This window comes from Carassius auratus, chromosome 13 (genome assembly GCF_003368295.1).
Source record: "Carassius auratus strain Wakin chromosome 13, ASM336829v1, whole genome shotgun sequence".
Lineage (NCBI taxonomy): Eukaryota > Metazoa > Chordata > Actinopteri > Cypriniformes > Cyprinidae > Carassius > Carassius auratus.
Window position 1 is genome coordinate 19,926,069 of NC_039255.1, and position 16,534 is coordinate 19,942,602.

The 16,534-nt window shown below is 34.9% G+C and overlaps 2 protein-coding genes across 7 annotated transcripts; both read right to left on the reverse strand.

The window, feature by feature from the left end:
* Positions 1 to 7,497: 7,497 nt before the first annotated feature.
* On the reverse strand, positions 7,498 to 13,454 carry LOC113112996 (RING finger protein 122-like). Of its 6 annotated transcripts, XM_026279072.1 has the most exons (8): positions 13,018 to 13,453; positions 12,393 to 12,526; positions 10,429 to 10,593; positions 10,029 to 10,185; positions 9,624 to 9,666; positions 9,382 to 9,423; positions 8,853 to 8,935; positions 7,498 to 8,475 (listed from the first exon to the last, which is right to left on the reverse strand). In XM_026279072.1, the coding sequence occupies exons 4-8, from the start codon at positions 10,136 to 10,138 to the stop codon at positions 8,355 to 8,357; spliced, it is 399 nt and encodes a 132-aa protein (XP_026134857.1). In that variant the 5' UTR covers positions 10,139 to 10,185; positions 10,429 to 10,593; positions 12,393 to 12,526; positions 13,018 to 13,453; the 3' UTR covers positions 7,498 to 8,354. The 6 variants fall into 6 exon arrangements, with proteins under 6 accessions (XP_026134857.1, XP_026134853.1, XP_026134856.1 ...); XM_026279068.1 differs by lacking the exons at positions 10,429 to 10,593; positions 12,393 to 12,526 and adding an exon at positions 12,842 to 12,918 and having other exon boundaries at positions 13,018 to 13,454; XM_026279071.1 differs by lacking the exon at positions 10,429 to 10,593 and having other exon boundaries at positions 13,018 to 13,452.
* A 1,345-nt stretch (positions 13,455 to 14,799) lies between these two features.
* On the reverse strand, positions 14,800 to 16,534 carry LOC113113190 (calcium homeostasis modulator protein 2-like). The gene is given in 4 exon segments (XM_026279360.1): positions 14,800 to 15,472; positions 15,811 to 15,998; positions 16,001 to 16,025; positions 16,028 to 16,534. Coding segments are annotated over 4 exon segments (927 nt in total). The 5' UTR covers positions 16,358 to 16,534; the 3' UTR covers positions 14,800 to 15,088.

The following is a 16,534-nucleotide window of genomic DNA, read 5'->3' on the forward strand; positions in this document are numbered from 1 at the left end:
CCCGTTGGACCAGCTAACGACCAGGATGCTCTTTCCAGGTTTACCTGAATATTCCCTCCTAAAGCTGGTCTTCATTCCTGTCACAATACAGAGTGGCATATATATCTTCCATAATATATGCAAGATTCATGTTTTCCAATCACTGAAGGAATGAATTCATAACTTCTATAGATCTAAAAACTCACATGATCTCTAGTTGTCTACCTCTCTATGTCTTTGTTGTCTGTGTTTAATGTCAAGTCTCATTTTCTCCATGATAACATCCAGTTTGGACAATATAGTCATCACAGCATTTTCAAGCTGAGCAACTTTGTGAACCAGCCTGGAATGGAAAGGCAAAAAGTACCATAAGAAATCAAGTCTTAAAACCAGTACAGCATCAGCCTTAAATAGATCTACATCTAAAGCCATGCAGTGGCTGTTCAATTCAAAATAAAGCTGAATATAAAAATGATAAAAGCACATTTAGTAAGACTTGAACTAATAGTAAACATAATGCATTACTTTTCATAAAAAGTAACTAAGTAACGTAATTAGTAACTTTTTAAGGAGTAACACAATCTTGTAATGCATTACTTTTAAAAGTAACTTTCCCCAACACTGTGTGTATGTGTGTGTGTGTATATATATGCATCAAAACTATGAATGAACACATGTGGAATTATATATGGAATTATATACATAACAAAAAAGTGTGAAACAACTGAAAATATGTCATATTCTAGGTTCTTCAAAGTAGCCACCTTTTGCTTTGATTACTGCTTTGCACACTCTTGGCATTCTCTTGATGAGCTTCAAGAGGTAGTCACCTGAAATCGTCTTCCAACAGACTTGAAGGAGTTCCCCGAGAGATGCTTAGCACTTGTTGGCCCTTTTGCCTTCTGTCTGCGGTCCAGCTCACCCCTAAACCATCTCGATTGGGTTCAGGTCCGGTGACTGTGGAGGCCAGGTCATCTGGCGCAGAACCCCATCACTCTCCTTCTTGCTCAAATAGCCCTTGATGCCTTCAGTGTGACTCTACAATTTTCATAGTCATGAAAATAAAGAAAACTCTTTGAATGAGAAGCTATGTCCAAACTTTTGGTCTGTACTGTGTGTTTGTGTGCGTGTGTGTGTATATATATATATATATATATATATATATATATATAATGCAGGAATAGAACAATACATTATATCAGATTGCTTTAATGTTACATAATGTTTTTATATTTAATTTTATGGTTTATTTAAATGATAATTATAATAAATATTTGTTACCAATCATAAATGTCACTCAAGCTGTTCTGTTGATTAGTCCAAACATGCTATCATTTTCGTTGTCGCTGTACACGTCAAAACACTCCGTAATCTCCTGCTGGAAGTCTTTGTGCACCTGCGAGGGACTCCTAACAACATGTTCTCGTAGTAAATGAAGGATTGATTTCCATTCGGAAGAGGCTCATCATTATACCACTTTGTCCAGTACAGGCTGTCAAGTAATGGACCCTCCATATACTGCAAAGATTAGAGACAAAAATGATATTCAGAGGGACTGTGATACTGTATTGGATCTGTCCCACGAATATGATGATGTTTTTTAATACTAAATAAACATACTTAAAGCCACAAAACTAAACAAATCTAAAACATTGAAATACTACCAGAAATATTACATAAAACATTTCTAATGTACTATTATATATTATCAAATAATATTATATAAAACAAATTAGCAACACCAAAAACTGAAACTTTGTTTTAGCATATTATTTTAAGCTAAACGCTATAGTATCATAGTTTTTTTTATAAGTATTTTAAAACACTTTTAATATTTTCCCTATATATATACCATATAGTAAGACCATACAGTAATCTTACAGTAACACTTAAGGATTTATTTTTACATTTTACAGTAGGATTATATTTAAACAAAAAATAATGAAGTTTTAATAAATAGTTTTAAAAATAAATTAAATATATGTATAATTAAGTGAAAATTAAACTGACACAAAAAAAGTGAAGTGACATTCAGCCAAGTATGGTGACCCATACTCAGAATTTGTGCTCTGCATTTAACCCATCCGAAATGCACACACACAGAGCAGTGAACACACACACACACACACACACACACACACTGTGAGCACACACCCGGAGCAGTGGGCAGCCATTTATGCTGCGGCGCCCGGGGAGCAGTTGGGGGTTCGATGCCTTGCTCAAGGGCACCTAAGTCGTGGTATTGAAGGTGGAGAGAGAACTGTACATGCACTCCCCCCACCCACAATTCCGTCCGGCCCGAGACTAGAACCCACAACCCTTCGATTGGGAGTCCAACCCTCTAACCATTAGGCCACGACTTCCCGAATGAATGATTTCAGCATTCATTTTGTAAAAATTAAAAATGCAATTAAAAACAAATACATTTTTAACATTTTAAATCCTAATTAATCACAGGATAAACTACAGTAAACACTTACTGTACAAAACACTATTACACAACATTGTTATTATTATTAGCCTTCCATAGTCTTTCTTACTAATTGAGTTCAGTACCAAAAGACAATTAAAAATAAATAAATAAATACAGTTTAGTAAGACATTTTAGCAAAATAAGATTTATGTATTTTTTGTATGTTTTCCAGCTTTGGCTTAGCTGAGCACACACTATACACTAATATTTGATACAAAGCAATGAACATCTCCCTTAAAGATTCACTGACAACTGATTTTATCGAGTCATATTTACAACATGTCTGATTGTACAATTGCACAGAAAAAACGTACCTTTTGCAACAATTAAAGCAGCTCTTCTCCTAGAATGAGTCAGACTCTATTAAAGATAATCACTTGATTTCAAGAACCAAATACATAAAATATTACATAGTAATAGAAACTTATTTGTATGTGTTATGAAGACTTTTAATATAATCATTAATATGAATTAATAATAAATAAAAAAATCCTATAAATGTGTTATGTACTGTATGTTAGCTGTATCAGATAGATAGATAGATAGATAGATAGATAGATAGATAGATAGATAGATAGATAGATAGATAGATAGATAGATAGATAGATAGATAGATAGATAGATAGATAGATAGATAGATAGATAGATAGAAGATTTTAGTGTCTCAATGGAACTGAGACAGACCGAAGTCTTTGACATCTGTTCAATGTGAATCAAATAAAACGGGTGGATTCAGTCACAGTTTCACTCAATAGCCTATTGAATGATAAACATTATCTTTACTAGCTTTAATGGTTCAGTGACAAGTATATAGATATATTTAAAGATATATTTGGATATTAATTTAACAAAAATATAATTTTGTAGCTTTATCCAGTGTAAATAATTAAGTATATAAAATGTTCAATATAACATTATTACACAATATTAATTACATATATTAGTTTCTTAAATACAGCATTTCTCTTTTAAATATTATATAATAGAGTTCGATGCAAAATATGTGCTGTATATTCATATATCAGTGCATCAGTTTCGCGACAAGCATTTTTACAATGTCCCAGCTGACTGTGGTTCAAACCGTATAAGCTCATGCTGTCAGGTCATTTTGCATTGGACAAGTAATTTTGCTGTTCAATTGGGCATTTAAGCCAAATCTACAGGTTTGATTTAATTGATTCCAGATTGCCATGGCTGACCAGCAGCTGCTAATCTTGTTTAAAGGGCTTGGTCCACACATGAGTAGAACAGCTTTATTTTCACTCACTCACATGATGGGCTTGTCTGGAGTCGGATGCTTCCCTTTGCAAAAAGCCCATATGTTACAAGCTAATCCTGTAATTTTGGGACAGTATTGAGCAGGTTAAAGATTAACTCAATCTTTAAGAGGAGAAAGTGAGAAGGTCTATGATCAGTTTAACAGTTTAAACCAGGATTAAGTAAATCTGATTTTGATTTAAAACGTGAAGCAGTTAGCATTGATTCAAGAGGAGAAAATGTTCTTCAAAGGCGAATGTGTATCCTCCAAACACATCTACTCCAATGATTTAACTCTAATGTAACATGTCACCTTGGCAGCCAAACCATAGGCTAAAACAGAGAATAATCAGAATCAATGTGCATCAAACATATTGACCAATGAGATAATTCAGAAAAGTGAGAGAATATTGTGTAAACACAGACCCCTGTAGAAGATGAGAATTTAACCCCCCATCCCACCAACACCATCAAAACGGGGCATCTGGTGAGATGAGGCTAGTCACTGTAATGAAATCAAGCAAGGTGCTTTTTTTCCCTTTTGACTATGTTTAATCTTAACTGGTCAGTGAAGCAAAGTGTATTGTAGCTAGTCAATTAGACAAAAGAATATATTTATATTAAATTATTATTATTTCTGGAAACATATGTACAGTACATGTTGTTTTATTGTTTTTACAAGTAGTGTATTTATATTTAGAAAGGAATCACAATGTAAATCTTAACAGTTTTAAATAAGCTTAGTACACATTCTGGGCTTAAGATGGAAAACAAAATGTTTTTTTTTTTTTTTCAGTTGTTGTTCCAGATCTCAAATCAAAATCTATTTTAAGACTAAATACATATTGATTCAATGGAAATAGTCGATAAGTTCTTAATGTGGATAAGCGATGGTTCTTATTCTCGTTATGTTGCAGTCTTTGTTAACTTTATGATAAATATCGCCATCTGTCGTCCACAAACAAAACACTGCAATGTTACTACATTTTTCTTTAAACAGCAAACGATGCTGTTTTGTTTGTTTTGGAAGACATTGATACATTAATGCAAATCGACCAGTTTTAATTGCGGAAATAGTAACTTTTCTTTTTGTAGTAGGCCAGCACACGTAGCCTACGTCTTCAAGATGTCTGTTAAAGATCTGGAAAGCATCTGCTGTGTACAAACATCTAGAATTCTTTAAGGTGTCAGTTTTACATGCCATCTAAAAACATAAACATCTTAAAGACATTTGCAAACTGTAAATTGGACATCTAATAGGAAACGTCCAGATGTATTGCAGATGTATTGCAGTTGAGCAAACACTTGCAGATGTGCAGACACTGTGAACGTAACCTGGTTGGGACGGGAGCTGGTTTTCTTCGTTAAACCAAGAGTCTCCTCCCTCTTTTTAAAGTGTAAGCGATGTTTAAATACCTCATTCATTCATGCACCATGTAAAAAAAAAAAAAAAAAAAAAAAAAAATTCTTAGTGAGTATTTTTGGATTCTAAATGAAGTGCATTTTACACAAGAAAAACTATATTAAATGGAAACAAGTTTATTTTTCTTACACCAGATAATTAGCAAAATAAGAAAAACACTTATAAGACTAAATACATTGTGATACATTATTTTCTTATGATATTTTCTTATATATCTTGAGATAATCTTTTTTTTTTCTTTTTTTTTCGCAGTGCAGTGCTGGTAAGGCTACTGTACATTCAGTCATCGGACATGTTTTCATCATGCAGACACTCTGAAAGTAACAAATCCTGTAAATGAGAAGGCAACATTAATTCATAGGGAGTTACATTTACATCGGGAGAGGATTATTTGGAATTTTGTGCCATATCCGCATGCATATTTATATGGCTTTAATGATATAGTCATGTTGCACACGTTAAACTCAGTCAACCTAGAGTCGATTGAACTAACTGATTTCAGCTGTTCTTGAATACTCATAGTTTCCCATCTCAGGGTAAGTTAAGTCAGAGTTCAAGTTTTAACTCATAGAGTTGGTTGAACCTCCTTATTGAAACGTGTCCCTCGGCAGTAACTGTTTTCATGCTAAATGTTTGTAATTGTATTGCGAGTGTAATGTTGAAAGGGCTTATCGTTATGTGGTTGTTTTAATTTTATTTATTTATTAATTTATTTATTTGATATTCTCATTTATTTTTTGTTCAGAAGATTGGTTTCTTATGGAAATAAAGAAACAAAGATGTTTTTTTTAATGATTTAGAAACTTGATGAAGGCACGTTGACTGAATATTGTCAGACATGATTCTGACCTCCAGGCAATGCTCAGTTTACACTTTTGTGAAAGCATTTTCGCTGCTTTTAATTGTAAAAACGCCATAAGCAAAATGGAAACAAAGAGAGCAATACAGCATCTGTTTCTGTTACTAAAGGTCATTTGTTTTCATTTGATTTAATTAATTTCACTACACAAACAAGATCTAATTTAATCATTTAGTGAAGTATACTCCTTCATTTCCTGCTTGGAGATAAAACATTTCCTCATTAGTATTTATGAGAAGGTCCAATTTTGTTTTGACTATTTACAGGAAGTCAGAGGAACTCACAGAAGTGTTCAGTTTGAGCAGTGGGAACTGAACACATTTTTATTCATTGCTATGTGAGTCACTGGTAACATGTGGTTAGCTAGTGTAAATCATAGCATTGTAAGTACATGCTAACATGTAATGACAGACCATAAAATGCTAATATCTTGATATAGCCATGAAGTAAGTTATCTTGAAATAGCCATGAAGTAACATTCTTGTGTTTATTATGACTTTACATGCAATAGCCTGGCAATATGTCAGACATCCTCAAGTAACATTTTGCAGAGGTATCAGACCATATGCTAACATGTCTGAACAGCTCAGAAATAATTTTCTCTCCTTTTAAAAAGAACAATATCATGCTTGTCACAATCTGAGAAAATGTCCATGTGCTCCTCAGCTAATTCTAGCAAGTTCATACTGGGTCACAAAGATTATGGAAGCTCACCACCGTAGCTTTTAGAATAACAAGACATTCATCATTGTGTTTTGTAGACTCTTGGACAAGGAATGATCACAACAAATATGAAATTCAGAGCAATTCAAACAAGATAATTCAGTTACCACACAAGTCATGAGTTCTTATTTGTTGCTTTGCACGGAGTCATGAAGACTGCTCTAGGAAGGATAGATAGGATTTAAAGGGGAATGTTCACAGTGAAAAGCACAAACAAATTAAGGCCCTTTCCAGCATTAGAAATATATCTTCGGTAATGTTCCCTCTGAATACAACCAACTGCCATATATATAAACAGATTTTATTTTTATGTTTTTGAAAGAAATTGCTTAGGCTCACCAAAGTGTTACTTGCTTGTTACTTGTCACTTTTGTTCAATTTAAATAAATAGTAGCTAAGTACTAAAAAAAATGAAATAAAAGTACTGATTTTTTTTTTTTTATCTTACTGACTCTGCACTTTTGAACAATAGTGTGTATATATATATATACACATCTTTATTTCAGATTATTAGCAATGTTAGCAATACATTTTAGATGGCTAATTTGAAGATATGATCAGCATGTTTCAGTAAGGTCATCTGGGGAAAAAAATAAAAAATAATATATATATATATATATATATATATATATATATATATATATATATATATATATATATATATATATATATATATATATATATATATATATATATATAACATTGCTAATAATCTGAAATAAAGATGTTTTCTATTTATGGAAATGTGTATTATTTTACATTGTGAATGAACACAAAAACTGGTTCCATCATAACTTTTATTGTGAGCAATATACAGCACAAAACAGTAAAAGGGATAGTTCACCAAAAACTGAAAATTCTGTCATCATTTACTAACCCTCATGTCGTTCAAAACCTGTCGGAGTTGGTTTCTCATGATGAACATGTTGAAGAAGATATTTTGAAGATTGCTGGTAATCAAACAGTTGGTGGTTGCCATTGACTTCCATAGTATTTTTTTCCTGAACCATCCCTTTAACATAAATTAGGCAGAATATCATCCAATCTGACCCTGAGGGTTCTACATTACAGTGTGGGTTCTCCTTATCAAGGCCATGAGCTCTCTCAAGCTCACAAAACACCTACGTGACTCAAAATAAACACATTTCTGAGTGTCAAACATCAAAATATTGGCAAGAGTATTATCCGATGAGCTCACAGATCCTTAAGGTCAGCCAGTGAACTGCTCCTCACTTTGGATTCTGTAACTGGGTCTTCCTAAACATGACTCTTAATGGTAGTAATAGTTACCACAGTCTATCTTAGAGGACTTCTGTAAATTCACATATATTGCACAGTGTCCGTTCAGACTTCATGTTTTGTGCAACTGTCCTGGTCTGAATATTTGTCTGTTTGGAGTCAACAAGTGATCAAATTATCTCGCTGCAAGCTACATTATGACCAAAAACACGGCACATCAGTTCAGTTCTACTGGGAAAATCCCAAACCCATCTATGCAGGAGAAATCTGCAGATTGCTGGACAGGGACGGTTGTTGTTAATTTGGGACTAGACCGCCCACCCCAGTAGTGTAATATTTCTAATGCTGTTCTTAGATGTATGAGAGCCCGCCTATCTCTGAGCTGTGTCACCCCTCTTCTGTCACACGTCCAGGGGGTTCTGGGGCCCCTCGGTCCCCTGCGGAGGGTCTGGCTGGAGCCTGCAGATGGGCTTGTTGCACATGGGGCAGACGCTGCGAATTTCCAGCCATTTCACCAGACACCTTAGCAGGAGACAAAGTAAAAAGAGGAGAGAAGGGTCTGTTATGAAGCAGCTATAGACTCGTCACAAGTTGACAGGATGAAACTGCAAGATGTTTTTGAAAAACAAAAGTCTGACAGATGTTACTCAAGGTTAATACTCATATTTAAGTTGCAATGCCTTGACAGCTTAATTTGTGGTTCTTGTTTTAGTGCCTCTATTAGCATTCTGTGTGTCAGGAATATACATGCTTGAATGTTCTTAAAGGCATTTTTGTTTTAAATGTTCACACCGTAAAATAATCAATCAGTGTTTACAGAATTCTAATGTATTATTTTCAGAATTCAGAAACATAATGAGAAAGGCTGGGTAGTGTCACAAGATGGTGAAAGATCTTACTTTTTGTGAAATGCATGAGAACAGGGGCAAACCCCTAGTTCATCCCGGCTTCGAAACTCTTCCAGGCAAACTGCACAGGTCTGCTGCAAAGTGAACAGAGACAGTCAGAGGCTTTCGGTTCATGTATATTTACTACTTAATTTATATTTTATTGAATTATTTGTATTTTCTCATTTAAAAAATTTTAATAGTTCCAACCATTGTTAATACAATAATGCAGATATTTGGCTACAATTTTTTATTCTTACTCACTCTGTCACCCCAAACCTTGTTGTAACAAAAAATAATAATAAATATTATGCAGCAGAATGTTCAAGCTGCTTTTTTTTTATAAAAGGAATATGAGAGTTGTTTTACTTTTATTAAATAAAGGACGGAATCAGCTTGGCTATTCAGCCTGAAATGCTGTTTTGTGTTCTACGGAAGAAAGTAAGTCACACAAGTTTAAAATACCATGAGTGAGTAAATTATAGAAATGCCAGATTTTACATTAGAGTGAACTAAAGGTATTTTTTTGGTAGTTCCTTACTCCAAGAAGACTCAATTTTTTCCCTGGACCTTTTAGAATGACCTGTAAGAAAAATGGGTTTAATTATTAATAATATTTATAATTAGTATATGCATCTGTGAGTGTGTTTATAGTTTATAAACACACACACACACATACATACATACATATATATATATATATATATATATATATATATATATATATATATATATATATATATATATATATATATATATATATATTATACATACATAAATTACCTCATTATATCCATATTGTTCTTGTGTGCCCTGTCTCCTCAATCTGTGAAATATATAAAAATGAAGCATACATTAAAAAAAAAAATTCTTTCACTACAGCAGTTTAATGTTCCGTAATTTACGGATTGCACTATATTAATGCATTCAGCTTTTCACATTTATTAATTTATTTTTATTTTTGAATTTTTCTAGTTTTTTTTTCATTTTTCATCATTTCAAATGGACTTTTAGTATATTTTTTACTTTATTTATTATGCCTATGGAAAGGACAATGAATTACCATTGTCTATGAAATAAAATACTACATAAATACACTTGCCATGTGATGTTTAATACAGCTGTTTACTGTATCTTCATTTTGTGAAGATATCCACAACACTTTCACTGTTATATAGTTTATGATACCTGAACAGGTAGCAACAGAAGATCATGCTCAACATGAATATGAAGAGGCCTATTCCAAGAATGATGACATAGACATTGAGTGGAAGACGGCCGGTGATCTCTGAGGTCATTTTGCAGAAACTGTCTGTGATCTGTTAGTCTGCGTCACACAGGCATGCTGCAAGAGAACAAAGAAAACCATGGATTTTGGTCAAAAATATTTGTTAGTGGTGGGAGTCATGGGAACTCATGACTGTTTAGCTTTTATTTTTGCTCATCCTTTTTTTATCAGTAAAATAAAAAAATATATATATGTAATAAAAGCATATACATTGATTATCAGTATCACTCATACAACATAAATCTGTTAGGTGAGTGGGTCGCATATTTCTTTCTTTCGGACCCTTGAAAGACAACTCACATCACTGTGATTATCAAGTGTACTCTTCTCAGTGGCCCCTGCATGCATATTGCATACTGTGAGCCTGCAGACTGTCCTCGTGTTTCTCAACTCAATGTAACACTGCTCTCAATGTTGGACCTCGCTGAGCAGCATGAACTTTTCACTGTAATACATCTTTTAAAACTGAAAAACAAGAGATGTCACAAGTGGTGTCGGGTGATGTGTTCAACAGATAAGTGCAATAGTTTTTGTTTTAAAGTTCATTAGTTACTGTACAGTTTATTGAAGGTTATTATAAATTGCACCTATAGGTTCTGTCCCTCATAAAAGTTAGGAGGGTAAAATTCAACAGTATTATGTCAATGCATTTTAAGATTTTTTTATTTAATTTTTTTATTGCAGCAAAATACTATGGCTGTTACAGTAATATGCACATACAAAATTTAAAAGAATTTTCATTCAATGTATTACAGGCAATTTGATGCAACCATCTTTTCGTCTTTGTGGTGATGGAAAAAACTTGTCAAAATCATCTTGTGTTTTTATTAATTGCAATAGCTAGATGTTTATTTACTTAATCACATCTTGAAGAAGTCTTCCAAAACCCTCAAAATAAGTGTACCATGTTAACTTTTAAATTCAAGCTAATTTATCACACATGGGAGAATTTCCTGAGCAGTGAACATAGACAACAATGGTTTAGCCTACTGTATATCCTAAGGCAATACATGTAAATAACAACACAAACCCAGTCAGCATGATGTTACAAGGCTTTTAGTTGTATCCAAAACGAATCAATTGTCTATATAATTTGGTAGAATCAATATTCCTCTTGGGCTCTCTGAAAATATGAATGTTTTCAGAATGTCGGTCAGTATTTTCAAGCTGCCATTAGACCCAAACACTGTTAGCATAAAGAACAGACATCCTCACTTCATTTCACTGTGCTTGCAGATTAAACCAAAGCAGACAAGAAACGCTCCATTGTGCTGAAGCACAACGGCAGAAGAAAAGAAAGGATGTTATTGTGCTTGGCTAAAAAAAAAATAAAAAAAAAAAAAATAAAATAAAAAACATTAAACTACATTTAAAAATGATATATAGCTTTATATCAAACCACTACTCTTAAGTATGCTTTAATAAATAAAAAGTTTATTTATTTTAGTCCATTCTGCTGTTACCCATAAAGATGTCAAGAAAAAGGAAAAGGTTACCAGACCATACAATTTAACTATATCAATCAACTAAAATTTTCAAATGCTTCAGAAAACAGAAACAACTGCTTGTGGTCCATTAGTTCCTGATGGAGAGACAATGTACTAACAATGGCTAACAATGATTTAAACAGTATTTAGAGTTATAAATTCTGTGTCAGAATTTCAAGCCTTTTAAATGCAAGTAATGGATAATATCTTATTGTTCAACCATTTCATTATAAATTTTTCTTACTGTATAGAGATTAGCATTTTCAAAAGAGAGATCAAGAGAGTGTTTGGCAAAGAGAGTGAAGCTTGGCCAATTGTCTGTGCAGAAAGTGGTGCACCCTTTCTGTCATAAAGCCACCATCTGGTCTGTCTGTGCGGGGTTGAGGGGGAGGCAAGAGAGGTAAAAGCCTCACCAACCCAAGCAGGAAGCACTGTTTGGGGGGAAACAATAATAACGGACCTTGGAATCGAATGGTGCCGGACGACCACACAATAGTGTGTCTTACACAATAGATACAGACACAAAGTTTGTATCTCTAGGTTGACAGAAGTTCAGGTCTTAGAAGAGAGTGTGCCAATCAGACGAAAGGTAAAAAGGCTTGGGTTTTTGGGTGAAGGGGTTGGTGTTAGTAATATAAAGAGGATATGAGTTAATTATTGATAGAAAACCAGTGGGAGGGTCTGGGGCTCTGTGAATAACACATGATTAGGGAGCTGGCCAGAGTATGTAGACACTAGAAATGAAAGGAAGAAGAGGGGGTTATGATTCATACTCACCGTTACACCACTGGAGAGGTGCTAGATTGCTCCGCTATACCAAATGATCCAGTAACTTGTGTCCAAAGAGACAGTGCTGAAATCCCCTCACTCAAAACCAGATGAATAATACAAGTTTTACACTCCCAAATCTCCTACCACAAAAACAAGGCTTTAGAATCTTCAGCGCCTCTGGTTAACACATTCTGATCACCCAGCAGCTCCTTACATGTGCACGGAGGAAGGCAGGACGATTTTGTATTTTCTTTGTGTTGAAATATTTACAAAGACAAGTCAGTCATTGTTAAAACCGGTGTCAACACGGGAACAAACCAACACCTACTTCTTGGTATCTAGGTTTTGCTCAACCACAGGCAAGTTAAAAGAACACAGAGCACTTTGTTTTTCCAAAATCATGATCCAAAACAAGCAGCAGCACAGAATATGAAAGATTGGCAATGTGTCTTTAACACAAACAATGGATTCCCATCAACCTCCGCTTGACCTGAAGTTGTTGTCACTGGCTTTCTTCTTTTTTTTTCTCTCTCTGTAGAGTCACGATAACAAAACAGCGAGAGAGAGAATGTACATCACAGAGAGTCACAGAATTCTTTGTCTGTCTTCAAAACACTGTCACAAGGCTCACCCCTTCTTGCCGTCAGCCACTTTCCTCTAGTCTTCTCCCTCAAGATTATCGACCTCAACGTTACACTCAAGCGTTTTCCTCGGTAACAAAGGAAGAGGAAGAGCGGTGGCACACAGCCGTCTGAGCGAGAGCTTGTGAATGCAGCCCATTCAACGCTGGGTCTTTCTCATACCATCTGGTCTGGCTTCTCCGCTGCAAAGACACAAAGGATAAAATGCATTTCCCAGACAAAGTGATGAGATTCCTGTGCGTTTCCTGTCGCCTTTTCCAGCAGCCCTGCCTCCACATAATGGTGCCGATGACTTCTCTCCTGCTCAGTTTGTAAACAGATCTCAGCTCATGTGATTCGCTGTCTGGATCACAGCTCTCCTTTCACCCGCCCCCTCCTCGCTCTCCCCCGCTCCCTTTCTATTCTGTGCACCCTCTCTTCATGATTCTTCTCTCCAGCTGAAAGCTATTAGGAGGTGACAGTGGCCAGGCGAGCAGACAGGCAGGCCGAGTCAAACTCTCCCTGATGAGTCTGTGAAAGACAAGGCTGGGAGGGGAATGAAGGCTGATTCACTTTGCTTGACTGGTAGTCACAAAAACAGCAAGCGACTACAGAGGGAAAACAATGAGAGCGTGGAGCAAGAGAGAAAAAATCGAATAGAATAGAATAGAATCTCAGGAGGATACTCTTAGAGCAACCCCACCGTAAAGACAAAAAATAAAAATACAGCATGTGGCAGAAGCAGTGACGCCAGTCATTTTGTCACTGCAAAAGTAAATAAACAAAACACAGCTAATTACAGTTTTAGTTAACAGGTTTACTGTGTTTTTTAATTCATGTTCAGACAGAAAATATACTGCTGATTCATGTTGCGCATTATCAGTGGTGTTATGTAAAAGGTGCTTTTGCTAAAACCCCCTGCAGATGTCAAAATAAGCTCAATTGATAACATTTGTGGCATAATGTTGACTGACAGAAATGTTTGGCCTTGTTGTCTTTAATAAAAAGAAGGGGAAAAAATTAAAGTGAGACGGGGCAAAATTTTGGGTGATTTAAAATAAATGTGGAGCTTATAAATTTATGAAACAACTTTTTATTAGAATTTATTTATTTATTTATTAGAACTCAATTCTTATTAGAAATTCATTGGTTTTGAGTATTATTTATGCTTAAAGGTGTTCAAATGGCAATGCAGTTTATGGCAATGCAGTCATGCCAATGAAGTTGCAAGATTGTATATAACTTTACACAAGAAAAGCAATAAGCAATTTTCAAAAATGAAAATCAGGTAAATTTGCTTCCAATGCACTGGATGTACACCCAGCAACTGTGAAGCACCAGAATCTTTCTCAGCTTCAGATAACTGAGCCCATAATCTGATATCTTGAAAGGATTCACTTCATGTAATTAACAACCCCTCTGACAATTTTATTAATAAATTATTAACAATTTTATTTAAACAATACTTCTTTAATTCCTTTAATTGTAGACTTGTAGATTGTCTGTTGGAGATGCAATGGTTTCAATACTGTATGTGATGCTAATTTAGTTTTTTTTTAGCTCATTCTGCATAAAAACATCTGCTAACCTCTTTAAATGTAAAAAAAAAATAATAATAATAATAATAATAATAATTAGATGTCAGTAGTAGTTAATAATGCCATTTAAACAATTCTTCCCATCTTTATGGAAAAGCATACTATTTCAGTGTGTTGTATTATACCAATATGTTCTAAGCAGCATTATTATTAATTCATTAGAGACACTATTAGTCAGATACACTTAATGCTTTGCAAAGTATAACAAGAGGTCATCTCAACCCGAGAGTACATCATGTCTCTTAAAAGAGATGCTAAATAGTTAATTGTGTGTTATCAAAATATTACAATTTGAGCTGCCAATCACCTCTCTAGAAAGAAAGAAACCGAACAATCTGAATTACAGGCTTCAGTGCTAAATATAAACACAACAGTCAAGCATGTTTACCATGAAGAAGGAACAACAACAAACAATAAAAACAATTAAAAAAATTATGTATGAATGTATGAATAATGAAGAATATATCAAATGTTTTCCATTTGCCTAACAGTTGTTCTCCTTTGTATACATGTCCCATTTGTTTAAGCGGCTGTAGATGGGAGTGTCATCAGTCTCTCTGTACATGTAAACCCCTGTGACGCGGTTCCACTCCATTCTGGGAATGATGCTCTTGATTCCCTCACAGTCTTCTAGGAGTTGCTTCTCTTTATCTTCCAAGGCCGCAAAGCCAAAGAAGTTCTTGACACATTCAGCAGCAAGGTATTTAGCATGTACTTCAGCTGTACGCTGGAAAAGAGCTTGTTCGCTGGAACGATACTGGGACCAGTACACCTCCTGCTGATAGCCAAGGGTAGAGCAGCAGTGTTTCAGACAGAGGAGCAGAAAGACAGCGAGGGAGACGATTCCCACCAGCATCCAGCCTAACAACTAGATAGAGAAAATCTGAATCAGAATCAGAATCAGCTTAATACGCCGAGGAATTTGTTGTGTTTTTTAGGAGCTCTTGGTACAAACGTACATATATACTCCCATATTATGACATTGACAACAGAAATAACATTTAAATTATAATAATAATAGTGATAATGTTGTGCACATATGCAAATAAGATTTATGTACAGAATTGTGCATTATTTACATTATTTACTATAAAAGAAGAAAAAAATGAGGTTATGTATTTCATAAATTTGAGTAAATGCCCAATGAAATTAGAAGTGTATATTTAATTAAAGACAATCACAAAACTATATTAAATTGATAAATACCTGGGATTCATACTTTAGCTGGCGTTCAATCACTCTTGAGTAGTTCATAAATGGAGCGGGTACATCCTTACATGGAAATCGGGCCATTATCTCTGGAGTCTTTGTAGTAAGAAGGAAAATATCCAAAGAAGAGGGGTCTATAAACTCACTGAAAGCACAGACATACGCCTCCCCTCTCAGGAGGGAATAACTGACCAATTGATGGGGGCAACAACCCGCTCTGCCCCAAAATGGAGCCCAACAGAGCAAAAGCAGCAGACAATGATAATTTCCGACATTTTCTGGTGCGGCACTCTGACACAAAGTCCCAAGTATTTCGATTCAGCATCACCCCGATGACAAAGAAAGCCAGAGCTGGTGCACCAATGGCTACCAGGCCATACAGGTAATTCTTCTTTGGTGAACACGGACAGTGAAATGCAAAAATATTGTATGCTGTCTGACTGGCTACTGTCCCTAAACCTATCAGGCCATTGAAGATCACGACATTCTTACTCTTGAAGAAGAGCCCAACGAATTTTAAGTTTTCTGAGATTATTGCAGCCATCTTGGTTTTCTCAGTGTGAATTAATGCAGGTTAAACAAAGTCTTTCTGAGAGTCTATGTAAAGTAAACCTAAAACACTAACAAAGACAGAAGACTGAAGAGTCCTCTTTTTTTATCTGACACCATCATACAGAAAAGCAGATACAGACTCTAAAAACTAGAGAAACGAAGGCAACCT